Source organism: Schistocerca gregaria, chromosome 5 (genome assembly GCF_023897955.1).
Source record: "Schistocerca gregaria isolate iqSchGreg1 chromosome 5, iqSchGreg1.2, whole genome shotgun sequence".
Lineage (NCBI taxonomy): Eukaryota > Metazoa > Arthropoda > Insecta > Orthoptera > Acrididae > Schistocerca > Schistocerca gregaria.
The window spans coordinates 361,824,538-361,840,871 of NC_064924.1; the positions used below are offsets into that span (position 1 = coordinate 361,824,538).

The following is a 16,334-nucleotide window of genomic DNA, read 5'->3' on the forward strand; positions in this document are numbered from 1 at the left end:
TGGTTACTACCCATTCTGGAGCTGAGCCCTCACCCGATGTCACGTGGGAGGTCATTCAAGGTGTGGCAGGTAACGATAGACTTGCTGGGAGTCCGATTGTCTGACGAACAGGTATCAGGCACTGTCAGTGTCAGATAAGATCCTGAGCAATACGCAGTCACTTCACCTGTTTCAGCGAGAACCTCCCGGTCTGTAAGATCTGGGCAGTCACAAGAAGGTTGGAGTACTGGTAATTGGGAGCTCCAATGTTAAGTGTGTAATGGGGCATCTTAGCCACAAGGCGCAGAAGTCCAGTGTGCATTATCTGGATGCCATGAAGAGCACAGGTTGCAGCCAACTGCAGGTGGCAGTTCGTGTCAGTACTAATGATGTGTGTTGCTTTGCATCAGAACAGATTCACTCTGGTTTCGGGCGGCTATCTCAAGTGGTAAAGACTACCAGTTTTGCTTTCAAGATGAAGGTAAAGCTATCGTCGACTTGACCGATTGTGGATTTTTGATACACAGCAGAGTGAAATATCTGCGTCAGAGGCTCAGATGGTTCTGCGATCGTGTAAACAAGATTCCTTGGCTTGCGCGCGGCGGTGGTTGTGTATTGGCTTGCGCATGATAGAGCATGGGTCCACAACATGCGGGAGGTGGCTACACGTGTTGCAGGCGTTGTGTGGAGCGGAGTGGGAGGATTTTAGGTTAGAGAGCCTGAGGAAAGAATAAATGGGGCTTCAGACTCAAGGGTTACAGATTTATTACAGGAACAAGGTAAAACTAAGAATCATAGGGATTACCGTCGTAAATTTTCGTTTCTGTTTTGGAGAAGAAGCAGATCTCCAAGCGCAAATAGGAAGCGTAGGTACATACAACTGGCTACAGCTGGAGATAAAATCAGCGTAATTTTTTGTAAAGGAGCTAACGGCGTTCAGAAAGAATAGATTAAATACGGTTGGTGGTGGTGTGTTCCTTACTGTCAGAAGTAGTATATCTTGTAGCGAAATTGAATTCGATAGAGCCTTTGAGTTAGTATGAATATAGGTTATACTCGAAAACCGGATAAATTGGTTCTGACTCAGATGATACAGTTGGTCTAAAGTTCAAATAAAACTTGAGTATTGTCTGAAATAGGTACCCTGGCCATACAGTTACAGTTGGTGATGACTGCTATCTACCGTCGACATGTTGACGAAAGTATATGTTAAAAACATCTGGCAGGTATAAAACATAGTCCGAAACTATTCCAAATGCGTTCTCCGAAAATTAATTTGCGCAATTAGTGCAAGACCCTACTCGAAGTGTAAATGGTTGTGAAAATATAGTTGACTTCTTAGCAAAAAATTAGTAAACTGGAAGCAGCATGAAGGGTCAGGGATTAGCGACCACAAGATACACTATGTGATAAAAAATATCCAGAAGCCCAAAAAACATACGTTTTTCATGTTAGGGGCATTGTGCTGCCACCTACTGCCAGCTAATAAGTATCAGCGACCTCGGTAGTCATTAGACATCGTGAGAGAGCAGAATGGGGCGCTCCACGGAACTCACGGCCTTCGAAAGTAGTCAGGTGTCTGGGTGTCACTTGTGTCATACGTCTGTACGCGAGTTTCCACACTCCTAAGCATCCCTACCTCCACAGTTTCTGGTGTGATAGTCAAATGGAAACGTGAAGGGGCACGTACAGCACAAAAGCGTTCAGGCCGACCTCGTCTGTTGACTGACAGAGACTGCCGATAGTTGAAGAGGGTCGTAATGTGTAACAGGAAGACACGTATCCAGACCATCACACAGGACTTCCAAACTGCATTAGGATCCGCTACAAGTACTATGACAGTTAGCCAAGAGGTGAGAAAACATGGATTTCATGGTCGAGCGCCTGCTCATAAGCCACACCTACTGCCACCTATCAGCGACCTCGGTAGTCATTAGACATCGTGAGAGAGCAGAACGGGGCGCTCCACGGAACTCACGGCCTTCGAAGGTAGTCAGGTAAATGCCAAACGACGCCTCGCTTGGTGTAAGGAGCGTAAACATTGGACTAATGAACAGTGGGGAAACGTTGTGTGAAGTAACGTATCACGGTACACATTGTAGCTATCCGATGGCAGGGTGTGGGTATGGCGAATTCCCAGTGAACGTCATTCGCCAGCGTTTGTAGTGCCAATAGGAAAATTCGGAGGCGGTGGTGTTACGGTGTGGTCGTGTTTTTCATGGAGGGGGCTTGCACCTCGTGTTGTTTTGCATGGAACTATCACAGCACAGGCCTACATTGATGTTTTAAGCACCTTCTTGCTTCCCACAATTGAAGAGCAATTCGGGGATGGAGACTGCATCTTTCAACACGATCGAGCACCTGTTTATAGTGTACGGCCTGTGGCGGATTGGCTATACGACAAGAACATGCCTGTAATGGACTGACCTACGTGGAATCCTGACCTGAATACTATAGAACTCCTCTGGGATGTTTTGAAACGCCGACTTCGTGCCAAGCCTCACCGACCGACATTGATCCCTCTCCTCAGTGCAGCACTCCGTGAAGAATGGGCTGCCATTCCCCAAAAAACCTTATAGCACCTGATTGAACGTATGCCTGCTGGTGTGGAAGCTGTCATCAAGGATAAGGGTGGACCAATACCGTACTGAACTGCAGTATTACCGATGGAGGGCATCACGAACTTTTAAGTAATTTTCAGTCAGGTGTCAGGATACTTGTGATCACATAGTGTGGTTGCAGCGAGACTGAAAACCGAAAACATCCAAAAATAAAAAAGGAAACATATTTTTTTAAGAAAAGGATACAAATTCACCTGATGCCTTACTAAGAAAGAATGTTCATTCCTTCCGAACTAACCATGTAAGCGTAGATCAGATATGGCGTAAATTTAAAAAAAATAGTATCTACAGCAATCGAGAGATTTTTATGAAATAAATGTATAAGATATGGAAGTGATCCATAGGTCCATGGTACACGAAATAGGTCAGAATGCTGCCTCAGAAGCATTGAAAAGATAATGGCAAATTTAAAAGGACGCAAAATGTTCAAAGTTTTACAGAAACTCGGAATTTTTCACGGATTTAAATGAGAAACGCTTTTAGCAATTTCCGCAACGAAAATCTGTATCGAAATCTAATAATAAATCCAAACCGATCCTAGTCGCATATTAAATACACCAGCGGCAAGACAATACCTTCACTGTGTAATAGCAATGGTGACGTCACCGATAACAGTGCTGCTAGAGTGGAGTTACTAACTACCGTTTTCCGAAATTCCTTCAAGAAAGAAGGCAAGAGTGACTTGAAAGTAGATATATTCAGCCTAACGAAACAACTCAAATCATTTCATAAAGGGAAGCCCATCGATCCAGATTCTATACTCGTTAGATTCCGTTCAGATTATGCTAATGGATAGCTCCACACTCAGCCGGACGCGCTGGCCGAGCGCATCTAGGTGCTGCAGTCCATAAAAGAGCTGCTGCTACGGTCGCAGGTTCGATCCTGCCTTAGGTATGGATGTGTGTGATGTCCTTGGGTTAGTAAGGTTTAAGTAGTTCTAAGTTCTAGGGGTCTGGTGACCTCAGAAATTAAGTCTCATAGTGCTCAGAGCCATTTGAACCATTTTTTTGAAGCTCCACACTCAGGAATCACACACATACACAAACGCTAGCTCGACGAAAATTCCGTACCTAAAGACTGGAAAATTTTATAAGTCACAGCAGTTTTCTTGAAAGGAAATAAGAGCAATCCGCTGAAATACAGACCGATATCACTGACGTAGATTCGTATTAGTGTTTTGGAACACACACTATGTTCGAACATTATGAATTACCTCGAAGAAGCGATACAAAGTCACAGTCAGCACTGATTCAGAACATATCATTCTTGTGCAATGCAACAAGTTCCTTACTCTCATGAAGAAATGAGTGCTATCGACAGGGGATGTCAAATTGATTCCATACTTCGAGGTCTCCAGAAGACTTTTGATACCGTTGCACAGAAGCGGCTTTTAACCAAATTGCGTGCCTACCGATATCCTCCCATTTGTGCAATTTCCTGTCTCAAAGGTCACAGATCGTAGCGACAGACGGAAAGTCCTTCAACAAAACAGAAGTGATGTCTGGCGTTCCCCTAAGGTAGTATTACAGGCCCTGTGTTGTGCGTAACCTGTATAAATGATTCAGGAGGCAATCTGAGCGGCAACAGATGTCGCTGTCATTTATAGCCTGCTAAAGACAGCAGAAGATCAAAACCAGTCGCAAAATAATTTAGACAATATAACTGCGCGATACAAAATCTAGAAATTGACCCTAAATGATGAAAAGTGTGATCACATGAGTAGTAAATGGAATCCGTTAAATTTCGGTTACAGGATAAATCACACAAATCAAAGGGTTGTCAGTTCCACTAAATACGTAGGAATAACAGTCATGAACAAATTAAACAGGGATGATAACAAAGAAAATATTGTGCGTACGCGAAACAAAACCTGGCTTTACTGACAGGACACTTTTAAGACGCAAGTAATCCTTAAGGAGTATGCCTGCGCTATACTTGCCCGTCCTCCGCTAGAGTAATGTTGTACGCCATTGGGTCGAAAATGTGCGAAGAAGGGCAACTAGTTTTGTATTATTGCGAAATAAGGGGGGAGGGGGGAGCGCCACGGATAGGATAGATGGGCAATCATTAAAACAAAAGAGTTTTTCATTGTGGTAAGATCTTTACAAGAAAATTCAGTCTTAAGCTTTCTTTTCTAGGGAGAGACGCTCATCGTAATAAAATAAGAGAAATCAGAGCTGACCGAAACATAACATGTCGGTAGCAATCGGTAGCTAGGTACAGAAACGGACAATTTTCTCTAGCAGACTTGCCGACTTCTTTTTCTTCGTCACCATCACTAGAGATACCAGTGGTCTTGAAATTAATAGAATGCAGATTGTTTTACTACACTTCACCCTGTTGCTTGGATTACAGATACTGCTCTCTTTTCCAGACAAAAACGTGCTTCTCATTAGTTCGGGACACTAGTCTTAGGGCGTAAGGGAATATTATTTTCTCACGGAATGTGTTACTCGATTTTGTTGCTTATTGCGTATCTCAAATATTCATTCTCTAATAATCAAATCATACAAAAACGCTGTTACTCATTACACTAATTTTGATGTGTTAATTAAAGACAGCCTGTGTTGAAATACTTGCTTCAGTGATAGAATACCTTTAGGACTAAACTTTTGACAAAGAATGGATATTGCATTGTGCGTCATTCTGTTGCAGTGAGGTAAATCTAACACCAGGAAATATACATTTTACTCCACTTTGGCGTTTCATATTACTTGTCGGCCAGGCTTGTAGGTATGGAGTAACGACCAGTGATTCAAGAATCCGTTGAAAAATTTAAAATGAAATGTTATTTATGTTACTGATTTTCTGGCTTCCAATACAGTACACTGTTTACAACGATTATTGTTACACATTACAGTACAATGACATGATTTCAGCAATATTTTATGAGTTACAAATTAAGGAAAAAAGTAGATAATAAATTATTCTTCTACGAGCACTTAGATTGTTCCTTATCGTGTCAAAATGCATGCTGGAAATGCAATTATTTATTTTATGTGGAACAAATTATTTCTGATATTGATTAATCAGAGATTTTTTATCAGTTTTCTGTTAAAGCCAGGGAAATAACAAATATTTGGAAGTACAAAGCTGTAGCAATAAAAGACTGTTTTTTAAATAAAACATAATTTACTATATACACAGTTATTTTAATATAAGTAATTTCATAATTTAAGAAAAACATTTTGGGGTGTGTAACATCATTGTCTTTATTTCTTTTTACTTCAGCCATCTGTGTAGTTTTCATCTCTTTGGTCACTTGTCAAGAATACTATTCAATTCGTAGTCAGACGTTAAAAAAACTGAGGTAGGACTCGGAAAACTGCTCCTTTTCCATTAGCGCACCAAAAAGTTATTAGTTTTGTAGCGTTTAAGCTTCTCGATCACTTATGATGGCCCCTGTGTCTGCTAATCCTTATGCGCTTACGTTTGTTTTCAGCTTATCTGTTGCACCTGGTGTGCGTCTGACAGTAAATACAGACATGTCTCTACAAGCAACATTTACTCTACCGACGCGTTACATATCATTAGATACTTACAGTGTATCACCCTTATGCTCTTTCGGTATCGTCGTGTATATACAAACTTCTCATTTCTTCTTCTTCCACGTCCCATGAGGTAGGAATTACTAGTTCTCGGAGCTTAACTGCAACATGCGTGCAGTCTCCACGTAATCTTATGAAACATCTACGATGTTCCTCTGTCTTGGCCGACAGATGTTACCCTACATTTTAGTGAAGGCATGCTGCCAGCAGCCCCACCATACCAGTTCCCTTATGTGCCTGTAGAGGCCCGGCCATCGCCTGGGCTGGCTTTAGCTCCACGTGTGGCCGTAGCGGTCCTGATGATGACGCTGGTGGATCGCAGCGCCGCTGACTGCACCCTGCGCTGCTGCGACGCAGGCGCTCCCGGTGCAGTGGGCGAGTACTGGGCGGTCCCCAGTTCGACTCCTGGCATGTGGCTGACCATGTGAGAGCGTAGGTTGTTCCTCCGCGAGAAGGAGCGGCCGCAGTGATGGCAGTGGTACGGCTTGATACCCCAGTGCGAGCGCGCGTGTAGCGCCATGTTGCTGCGGTCCGCGAACTGTTTGTCACATACCTGTTGGTAAACACACACCGTGAGCATTCAGTCAGAGCGCTGTTTATTATTCTGAGATATCGCATAAACCGCATACAAGTGGAGAACTCTGTGATGCACTCTTTATGAAGGTAATTAGAAGGTAATGAGAAGTAGTAGAAATGAGAACAGCGAGAAACTTAACTTCAGAATTGACGGTCACGATATAGATGAAGTTCTGCTAACTTGGCAGTAAAATAACCAATGACGGCCGGAGCAAGAAGGACATCAAAAACAGACTAGCTATAGAAAGAAAGCATTCCTGGCCAAGAGAAGTCTACTAATATCAAATAACGGCATTAATTTGAGGAAGAAATGTCTGAGAATGTAAGTCTGGAGCATAGCATTGTATGGTAGTGAAACATGAACTGTGGGAAAACAGAAGAGAATCGAAACATTTGAGATGTGGTGCTACAGACGAATGTTGAAAATTAGGTGGAATGGTAAGGTAAGGAACGAGGAGCTTCTACTCAGAATCGGAGAGGAAAGAAATATATGGAGAACACTGATACGGAGAAGGGACAGGATGATAGTACGTCTGTTAAGACACGAGAGAATGACTTCCATGGTAGTAGAGGGAGCTATAGAGGGCAAAAGCTGTACAAGAAGACAGAAATTGGAATACATCGAGCAAATATTTGAGGACGTAGGTTGCAAGTGGTACTCTGAGATGAAGAAGTTAGAACAGGAGAGGAATTCGTGGCCGCATCAAACCAGTCAGAAGACTGATGACAAAAAGAAGTCATCGTATTTCAGCTAAGTGGCCTTGAAATGCGACGATGACAGTTGAAACAAAAGAGACACATATCACTTCTCAGGCGTCATAGTAACTATTTCTGTACCATCAGTAATTGCAGTTTTACGTAAACGATGTTCTGCAGCCAGATTAACATTCATCTTACTCACAGGAAGTGTGTGGTATACATCGTTATTAGTGCGACGAGAAGGGTACGCATGTACAGCGTTGCCATGTCAATAAGATCTGCACTAGGCCGAGGCAACAGAAGGATACCGTCATAGGTCAGCACTTTGACGGCCTCTGATACACACTGAAGAGCCAAAGAGACTGGTACTCCCACCTAATATCGTGCAGGGCCCCGCGATGACGCAAAGGTGCCGTAACACGACGATGCATGGACTCGACTAATGTTTGAAGTAGTACTGGAGGGAATTGACACCATGAATCCTGCTGGGTTGTCCATAAATCCGTAAGACTACGAGGGGGTGGAGATCCCTTCTGGACAGCACGTTGCAAGGCGTCCCAGATATGCTCAATAATGTTCATGTCTGGGAAGTTTGGTGGCGAGCGGAAGTGTTTCTGGAGCCACTCTGTAGTACTACTGGACTTACGGGGTGTCGTGTTCTCCTGCTAGAAGTGCCCAAGTCCATTGGAATGCACAGTGGACATGAATGAATGCAGGCGACCAGACATGATGCTTACGTACGAGTAACCTGTCAGAGTCATATCTAGACGCACCAGGAGTCCCATATCATTCCAACTGCACACGTCCCACACCATTACAGAGCCTCCACCAGCTTGAACAGTCCATGGATTCATGTAGTTTTCTGCATTTCCGAACACGTCTATCCGCTCGATACAATCTGAAACGAGACTTGTCCGACCAGACAACATGTTTCCTGTCATCAACAGGTCGATGTCGGGGTTGACGGGCCCAGGCGAGTCTTAAAGCTTTGTGTAGTGCAGTCATCAAGGGTACACGAGTGGGCCTTCCGCTCTAATAGCCCATATCGACGATGTTTTGATGACGCAGCATTGAAATGTGCAGCAATCTGCGGTAATTTTGCACCTCTGTCACGTTGAACGACTCTCTTCAGTCGTGGTTGTTCCCATTCCTGCAGGATCTGTTTCCGGTCACAGCGATGTCAGAGATTTGATGTTTTACCGGATTCCTGATCTTCACGATAAACTCTTGAAAAAGTCGTGCGGGAAAACCTCCACTTCATCGCTACCTCGGAACGCTGTGTCCCATTGCTCGAGCGCAGACTATAACACCACGTTCAGACTCAGTTAAATCTTGATAACCTGTCATCTTAGCAGCAGTTCCCCATTCTAACAACTACGCCAGACACTTGTTGTCCTACGTAGGCGTTGGCGACCGCATCGCCGTATTCTGTCTGTTTACATACTGTGTCGGAATACGCATGCCTATATCAGTTTCTTTGGCGCTTCAGTGTATAATGAGTACTGTAATGAGTCCAGTAAACAATATTGTTGTCCGTCAGCCTCTATACTGATTTTGGATCTGCTGTCCTTGTCTACAAGACAATCCTCATAAAGTAACCAGGGATGTCACAGAAGTAGAGTGATGTGAACGCTATCGAATGTATCTCTAGTAATACTACGACACCGCTGCGTCTGAGAGCATTATTCTGACAAATGTACCAACCATCCTGATTGCTTGATGTCTCGCGTAATGTCCAGCACGAAAAGAAAATTTTTCAAGAGGTAGGAAACTATTGTCAGCAGATTTGACTGGCCGATCTTGGACTGCACGGGACCTTGAGGGCAGGCTTACTTGTTATCAATGTTTCAGCCGACTACGTCTGACCACTGCAAATAGGGGACCCGTATTATGGAACAAGCTCATCGCTACCCCTTCACATCTGCACCTGCCATACGAGAACAAATAATGGGCTGTCTGCAGTATTGTGTGTCATACCGCACCATTGGTTGGAGACTAGCAGCATCCGGCCGCAGTGTCCCAGCGGTTCTAGGCGCTTCAGTCCGGCACCGCGCGACTGTTACGGTCTCAGGTTCGAATCCTGTTCGGGCATGGATGTGTGTGATGTCCTTAGGTTAGTTAGGTTTAAGTCGTTCTACCTTCTAGGGGACAGATGACCTCAGATGTTGTCCCATCGTGCTCAGAGCCATTTGAACCATTTTTGACGATCTGTAACTTGACTGGGAAATTATTGTCCACTAACACCAGAACACAAACGACTTCGTTTGAGTGTTGCCATGAATGGGAAGTATGGATTGCTCACGAATGTTTAGCAAGGAACTGCAGTTCTGCACTATCTTGCATGATCATCTTTGGCGAGTATAGCGACGACCTGGTGACAGGTCACATTCTTATAATGTTTTGGAGAGACACAGTGATATCAACCCTGGCACCATTGTGTGGGGAAGCGTGGGGTATGGGTAGAGTTCATAGCTGGTTGCGGCTAACAGCACAGTGGTACGTCATGGACGTCCTGCGTCCTCATCTGTTGCCTCTCAGACCACAGTAACGATCTATCATTTTTCAAGAGGACAATGATCGTACACACGTGGGACGTGTCTTTATGAACTGCCTCTGTGGTGTCGACGTACTCTCATGTCTAGCAAAATCCCAAGATCGGTGCCTGATACAACACGGACAAAGTCGGACAGCAGTTCCGTCCCAGTATGTATCCAGGCTATCAAAGCCAGTTGTGAGTCGGTTGCTGGCCAGGTTGTCTGAGGAGTGCGTCCCAAAGTGGCGCATGCATCCAAGCCATAGAGGGTACAACGTCAAAGTGGTAACTGAGCTCACAGTGCCAAGTTCTTTGTACATTTTAGTCGATTCTATAATTAATAAAATGTAATCGCATACCCTATCAGCATGTGAAGTTTCATTTCATTTCCTCATTCACTTCTGGGTACTTTAGTTTTTTTTGTTAGGCAGTAAATATTTGCAAACTTACTGTGGTGAGGGAGGAAATGACCATAAGCAGAAATCTAATTTGAGAAACAGGAGAATTCTGGGGGAGTAAAATATTTTATTTAATGTAAAGGTACTGACTGCTTTTAATACTTTACAAGTTGACTCGAAGTGACATACCTGAAGCTGTTAGTACCAGAGTTCGATTTCTGACCATAACCATAGTCGTAAATTGCGCTCTTTATCAGTGACTTCGAGAAAGCCCGAAGTTCATGTCTACAGGTGGTAAGGTAATGAAGAGTTTCGCTCCATGTTCACGTACCTGACAGGTGAAGGGCTTCTCACCCGTGTGGGTGCGCATGTGCTGCTTGAGCAGCACTTTGCGGGAGAAGGCCTTGTCACAGACGGTGCAGCGGTGTGGCCGGTCTCCTGAGTGGATGCGGATGTGCATGTTGTAGGCGACGCGCTGGTTGAAGCGCCTGCCGCACTCGGCGCACGCGTACTCGCGCTGGTTGCGGTGGATCTTCATGTGGGAGCTCAGGTAGCTGCGGTTGCTGAACGTCTTGCCGCACTCGGGGCACTCGGCCGCGAACTCCCGCGACCCGGAGTGCAGCGACAGGTGGTAGCGGTAATTACGCCGCTGGCTGAAGCGCTTCCCGCACTGTGCACACAGGTGGGGCTTTTCTCCTGTGTGTGTGCGCATGTGCTCCTGCAAGAGGACAGAACAAAGTCCAATCGGGTGTGATATCTCAGAGGATTTTCGTACATATCTAGGAGAAACATGACATGTGTCCAAACTCCAGTACCTCCTGTACCATAATCGTGAAATGTAAGCACAAATCTGAAAATGAAACAGTAGAATATTAGAATAAATCCTAACTAATATGCGAGATTATCCGAAACCGATAAACCCCCTAACTTTAAAGAATACATATCCCACGTAAAATACTGCATAAAACATCTGATTACAAATAAACCGATCTGTTAAATATTTTACTTCAAGCACGTAACCGAGAAGAATTATAGGAAACGTTTAAAATTACACTTAAAGTTTGTTGGAAGTCGCTAAGTGCTTTCATTTTGAAACACTGGTGAATGCAACCTGAGTAATTCGCGCTCCATCTCAAGCGAAAGCTATTTTTTCACCCTTCTAAATGATGATGACGTCGTATCTCCTGAGATATGTGTCGTTCAGTGATATAATTTCCCAGGTGCATTCAGTGGCACATGTGGATGACGTCTGTACACTAGGTTGCGGAAAGAGTAGACAGTAAATACGCAATAAACTGCAATGTCATGCCCGATGCGTGACAGTGTGAACAGCGTAAGTGTAGTAATCCATAAAGATTTTTCATTCCATCATTTTGTGGAAGATATCAGCGGGAATAAGTTTCGTAAAAGTTTGAAATTTTGTGTATAATTTGCTGGTAGATGCTAAGAGCTCTAGTTCCCAAACACCGGATGAATGAAGTCTGGTTGTTTCCACTCCATCAGTTAGACTGATGTAGACGAACATAGTTTTTCTAACCGTAATGTTTCTCTTGATGTGTTATAATTTTAATGAAAGTTTATACCCTAATGAGTAGATTACAACAGTGTTTCAAATTTTCAAATTGTGCCAATAATTGGGTGAAATACTGAGAATCAAACTTTTGTTCCCCCTGGAAGCCGTTAGACAGGCAACACAGAACTTATACAAGTTTTGAAATACTGGTTTAGTAATACGAGTACTCAGGATGACCACTCAGCTGCTTCTACCGACAGAATTCATGCAGAGCACAATACCTCCGAAAACTACACACGATATTTTCGCTTTCTCTTTCTCGATACGTGCAAACTATTAGTTCCACAGAAAGAAAAGATGAAATTTCTTGTATAAATTGAATGTAGTTAAATTTTGTATTGGGATACGTTTTCGCTGGAGGTCATGATTTTCGAGTTATTCAATAAAAACACGTCTGAAGGTTACTTTTGTGCTCTTTTCTGGAAGAATTCGAAAACTAAGGCCTCTAAAGAAAATATGTCCCCCTATAAAATTTGCCTACATTAAATTTCCTGCAGTAACGTCCGAGTCCTTTGTTTCTTTAGGACTAATAGTTTTCACATGACGAGCGAGAGGATATGAAAATCGTTCGTGTGGTATTTGAAAGCGCTGCAGGATAGGGGCAACTTAATCCCTCTGTATGTTCCCGCAGCATCCATTATACAGGGTGAGTCACTAACTATTGTCACCTAGAATAACTCCGAAAGTATGATAGGAGCTGAAAAGTATATGGAATAAATGTTGCATGGGACAACGGGTGCCATAACATGACGCTGGTTTTTTGTTGTTAGGTGGTGTCGCGTCAGAGATATGAAGGTCAACCTGTTTTTTCTTTTTTTTAACGGGATGCTATAGTTTGGTACTTATTTTCTGATAGCAGCTTTAGGGACAAATCCAATTATGTGGCCACAAAGGTGGCATGAACGTCCATTTACAGAAGGTGTTCGAAGTGTTTACAAAGTTGACCTTCATATCTCTGACGCGACCCCACCTAGCAACAAAAAACCATCATATTATGGCCCCCGTTGCCCCATTCAACTTTCGTACCACAAACGTTTCAGCTCCTTTCATACTTTCGGAGTTATTCTTGTTGGCAATAGTTAGTGACTCACCCTGTATAATGGTTGCTGCGGGAACATAACAATAGTTATTGACACCCCGTAAGTCAACGTCACGAAGTGTGAGATAAATGTGTAGCTCAAGTACTTCTGTTTTGTATCATTTTATGAAAGTAGTACGTGGGTGTACGTGTTGGAGTATTTTGTTGTAAGAATGCGAGTGCACTGGCCTGGTGGTTTCGCGAGCGCCGGCGTGCTATGCCGCGGCCTGCGTGAGAGTGAGTAATCGTGTGGACAGCTGTCTAGCAGACCTCACCGGCCTCGCGCGTTACGGTATATATTTTACTTGCGGGGTACGTATGGTATGGTAGAGGTACTTGGTCAAAATAAATTTAGTGTCAGGATAGTTTTCATTGCGTAATCGATAAAATGTATGGGGGCTGTTGTTTAGCGTTGGTACACTTATGTGTTAACCAGTGACCGTCACAGACCTTTCCTGAACCTGGTAGTACAGGATCCATCCAATAAGAAAAGTTTAAATGTTTCTCCAGTCAGTTGCCTGCCGATTGTTGGAGAGACAACATCACAGTTACAGGTAGTCTGCGTAAACCAGTTATGTTGGCCACTGATGTACATCGTATATAAATCGTGGTAACTCCTTCGGCGTCAAATACGGCCTGAAGATGGTGCACTGAAGCGCCTAAACTGGTAGTTACACAATAAATGACATCACAAGGACGGCTGTAGGTGTTTCATCTTCTTACATTTCACGAACCGGTTGGATGGCCCCGCCAATAATGCTGAACTAGAAAGAAACGCGGCGACCTTTCTGGCCAAGGTAGGATTTGGAATCACAAGTACAAGAAACACTTGCCATGTGTGTGTCGCCATTATCTTGCTGAAATGTAAGCCCAGGATAACTTGCCTTGTAGGGAAACTAAACAGAGCGTGGAATATCATCGACGTACCGTTGTGCCGCGAGGGTTCCACAGATGACAATCGAAGGGGTCATGCTATGAAAACAAATGGCATCCTAGACCATAACTCATGGTTGTTCAGGCAGTATGGTGGGCGACAGTCAGATTGGTACCGGTACCCAGTACTGTCTTGGGTGTCTCCACAGACGTCTTAGGCATGGAATGTCATTTGCTGGAGAACTTGTCTTCAGCGATGAGTCCCACTTCGAACTGAGCCCCGATGACCAGCGAAGACGTAACTAGATGTGCGCGGCCAGCACTGGGATACTAACCGAACTGTCGCGCGCTGTACGGCGCCATACAGCCCGATAACCATACGGCGGGCGACAGTGGCGGGATTTCTCTAGAGGGGACCTCAGTATTTTGACTAGCTAATGATCCAATCGGACACCCAACAAATCTACCACTCAAGACCAAACCGAATAACTCTCTGAAAAGAACCAGAGGTGGACCGACGCGCTATTGACTTGCTCAGTTCGTGAAGCTCTTTTTCCAGAATAAAACTTAAAATTTTTCTTAAATTCTAAATATTCGCTTGTCCTATATGTATTTCACAGCTAGCGATTTTCGTCATGGAGCGTTTTTTTTATTTGAGTGTATTTCGTTCTTCACCACAAAATTATCAAAGGTAGTCTCTCGGTCTGGCTCACGTCCTGGAGCGCTTTTTCGTGAATTCAGTAGACTTTACATTTCTCCAGAAGGTATTCTTGTTTAGTGGAGTCAGACATTTGTTTCCCACACATTCAAAATATACATCTACCCTCTTCCCCTCATCTCACTCGCTTCCTCTACCTTCGCTGAGTCATTCTCTGTTTCACATACACACTCAATCACACATATTTACAGACACACTCTCACACAAATCAGAACACTCTTAAATATCATAATGTTGTACTGACCTTAAGAGAGTAGCGTGTGGCGAAAGTTTTGCCACACTCTGCGCACGTGTTCGGTTTGCTGCGTTGCTTCAGTTTCTGTTCTTCTGTCTGTTGCTCTTTGTTATCTGCCTGTTGTTGGGTCTCATTTTTTGCGATCATCTGGTCTTCGGCCTTACGTCCGGTCTTCATTTCGTGATGTCTGTCGTCCGTCTGTGACGGTCCCTGTAGAGGTGATCCCGAATGCGGCATGGATACTGCCTCCGGACAGGGAAGAGGCGGCATTTCCCTGAGAGGGAAGAGGCGCTCGGCGGGAAGCTCGGCGTCGCGCAGCAGGCTGGAGAAGCTGTCGGAGCAGCTCGACATCTGTGGTTGGTGCTGCTGCAGCTGGCGGCCGGCCTGCGGTGAGAAGGCGCTGTCAGGGACGGAGCAGGGCGGCTGGCGCGCCGAGTCGGCGAGCGCGGGCACGGCGGACACGGGCACCGCCCAGCCGGCGCCCGTCTGCCCGGCTGCCGGAGACCGGCGGTGCGTTCCCGCCGCCACCCAAGGGCCCGTCCCTGTGCTCAGCGGCACTCTGCCCACCACCTGCGAGCACAACAGCAGGTCGTGAGCAGCTGGGCCGGTCTACATGACGTCAGAAACGAGGTAACTGCAAACTTGCGCCACAACAAAATGTCCATATTATAGTTTCGTATTTATGGTAATCAGAAAGAACACTGGCTTAGCAGATAGCGGGGCACAGATGACGCAGGTGTATTGTATGCGCATCACATCTCCCTCTGACACCTGCAGATGCGTAGGAGACATTCTGAGTAGTATAAGTCATTTGTGTAACATGCAACGTCGTCGAGAGTTGACGCCGTTGGAACGGGCCATGGTGATAGGTGCCCGACGGATGGGAATGTTATTTCTGTTGCGGTGAATGATTTCGGCTTCACGCCTTCAGCCGTGTCTAGAGTGTGAGTGTTAGAATGAGAATGCTACAGAGGAACTACCGGCCATCCAGCCACGCCACCCTCGATGACCGTGATCGGCGACGTCTAATACTGATCGTCAATGGTGACAGAAGGGCAACTATGCAACAAATCATGGGTCCGTTCAACACAGGAAATGCTAGTGATGTCTCGAAGGGGACAAACCGTAGGAACAAGTGTTTCATGGGGTATGGGAGCCAGTGCCGCACATTGGTGCCACTATTAATCCGACGTCATCAGGCACGATGGCTTGCTTTTGTCGCCAGTCATCAGGGATAGTTACTGGAACAGTGGGGTAACGTGATATAGTCGGACGAATCACTTCAGCTGCACCATGTCGATGGGAGGTACCGTGTAAGGCAATGACCACATGAATCTATGGACCTCACCTGCCAAAATGATGTGGTCCAAGGCGGCTGTATCTCTGTCATGCTCTGGGGTGCATTTTCCTGGTATGGAATGGGACGCCAAGTTGTTCTGGGGGAGGGGGGGGGGGGGGAATTCAACTGGTCTTCGGTATCTTGAACCCCGCGGAGACCATCTC

The 16,334-nt window shown here is 44.9% G+C and overlaps 1 protein-coding gene across 1 annotated transcript in view; it reads right to left on the minus strand.

Moving 5' to 3' along the window:
• Positions 1-5,366: 5,366 nt before the first annotated feature.
• LOC126272571 (uncharacterized) overlaps positions 5,367-16,334 on the minus strand; it is a 65,581-nt gene continuing 54,613 nt past the window's right edge. Inside the window, exons 5-7 of the mRNA XM_049975494.1 lie at positions 14,841-15,401; positions 10,686-11,072; positions 5,367-6,701 (exon numbers count right to left, since the gene is read on the minus strand). Coding sequence (XP_049831451.1) covers positions 6,378-6,701; positions 10,686-11,072; positions 14,841-15,401 — 1,272 coding nt within the window. The 3' untranslated portion in view covers positions 5,367-6,377. The remainder of the gene's footprint in view (positions 6,702-10,685; positions 11,073-14,840; positions 15,402-16,334) is intronic.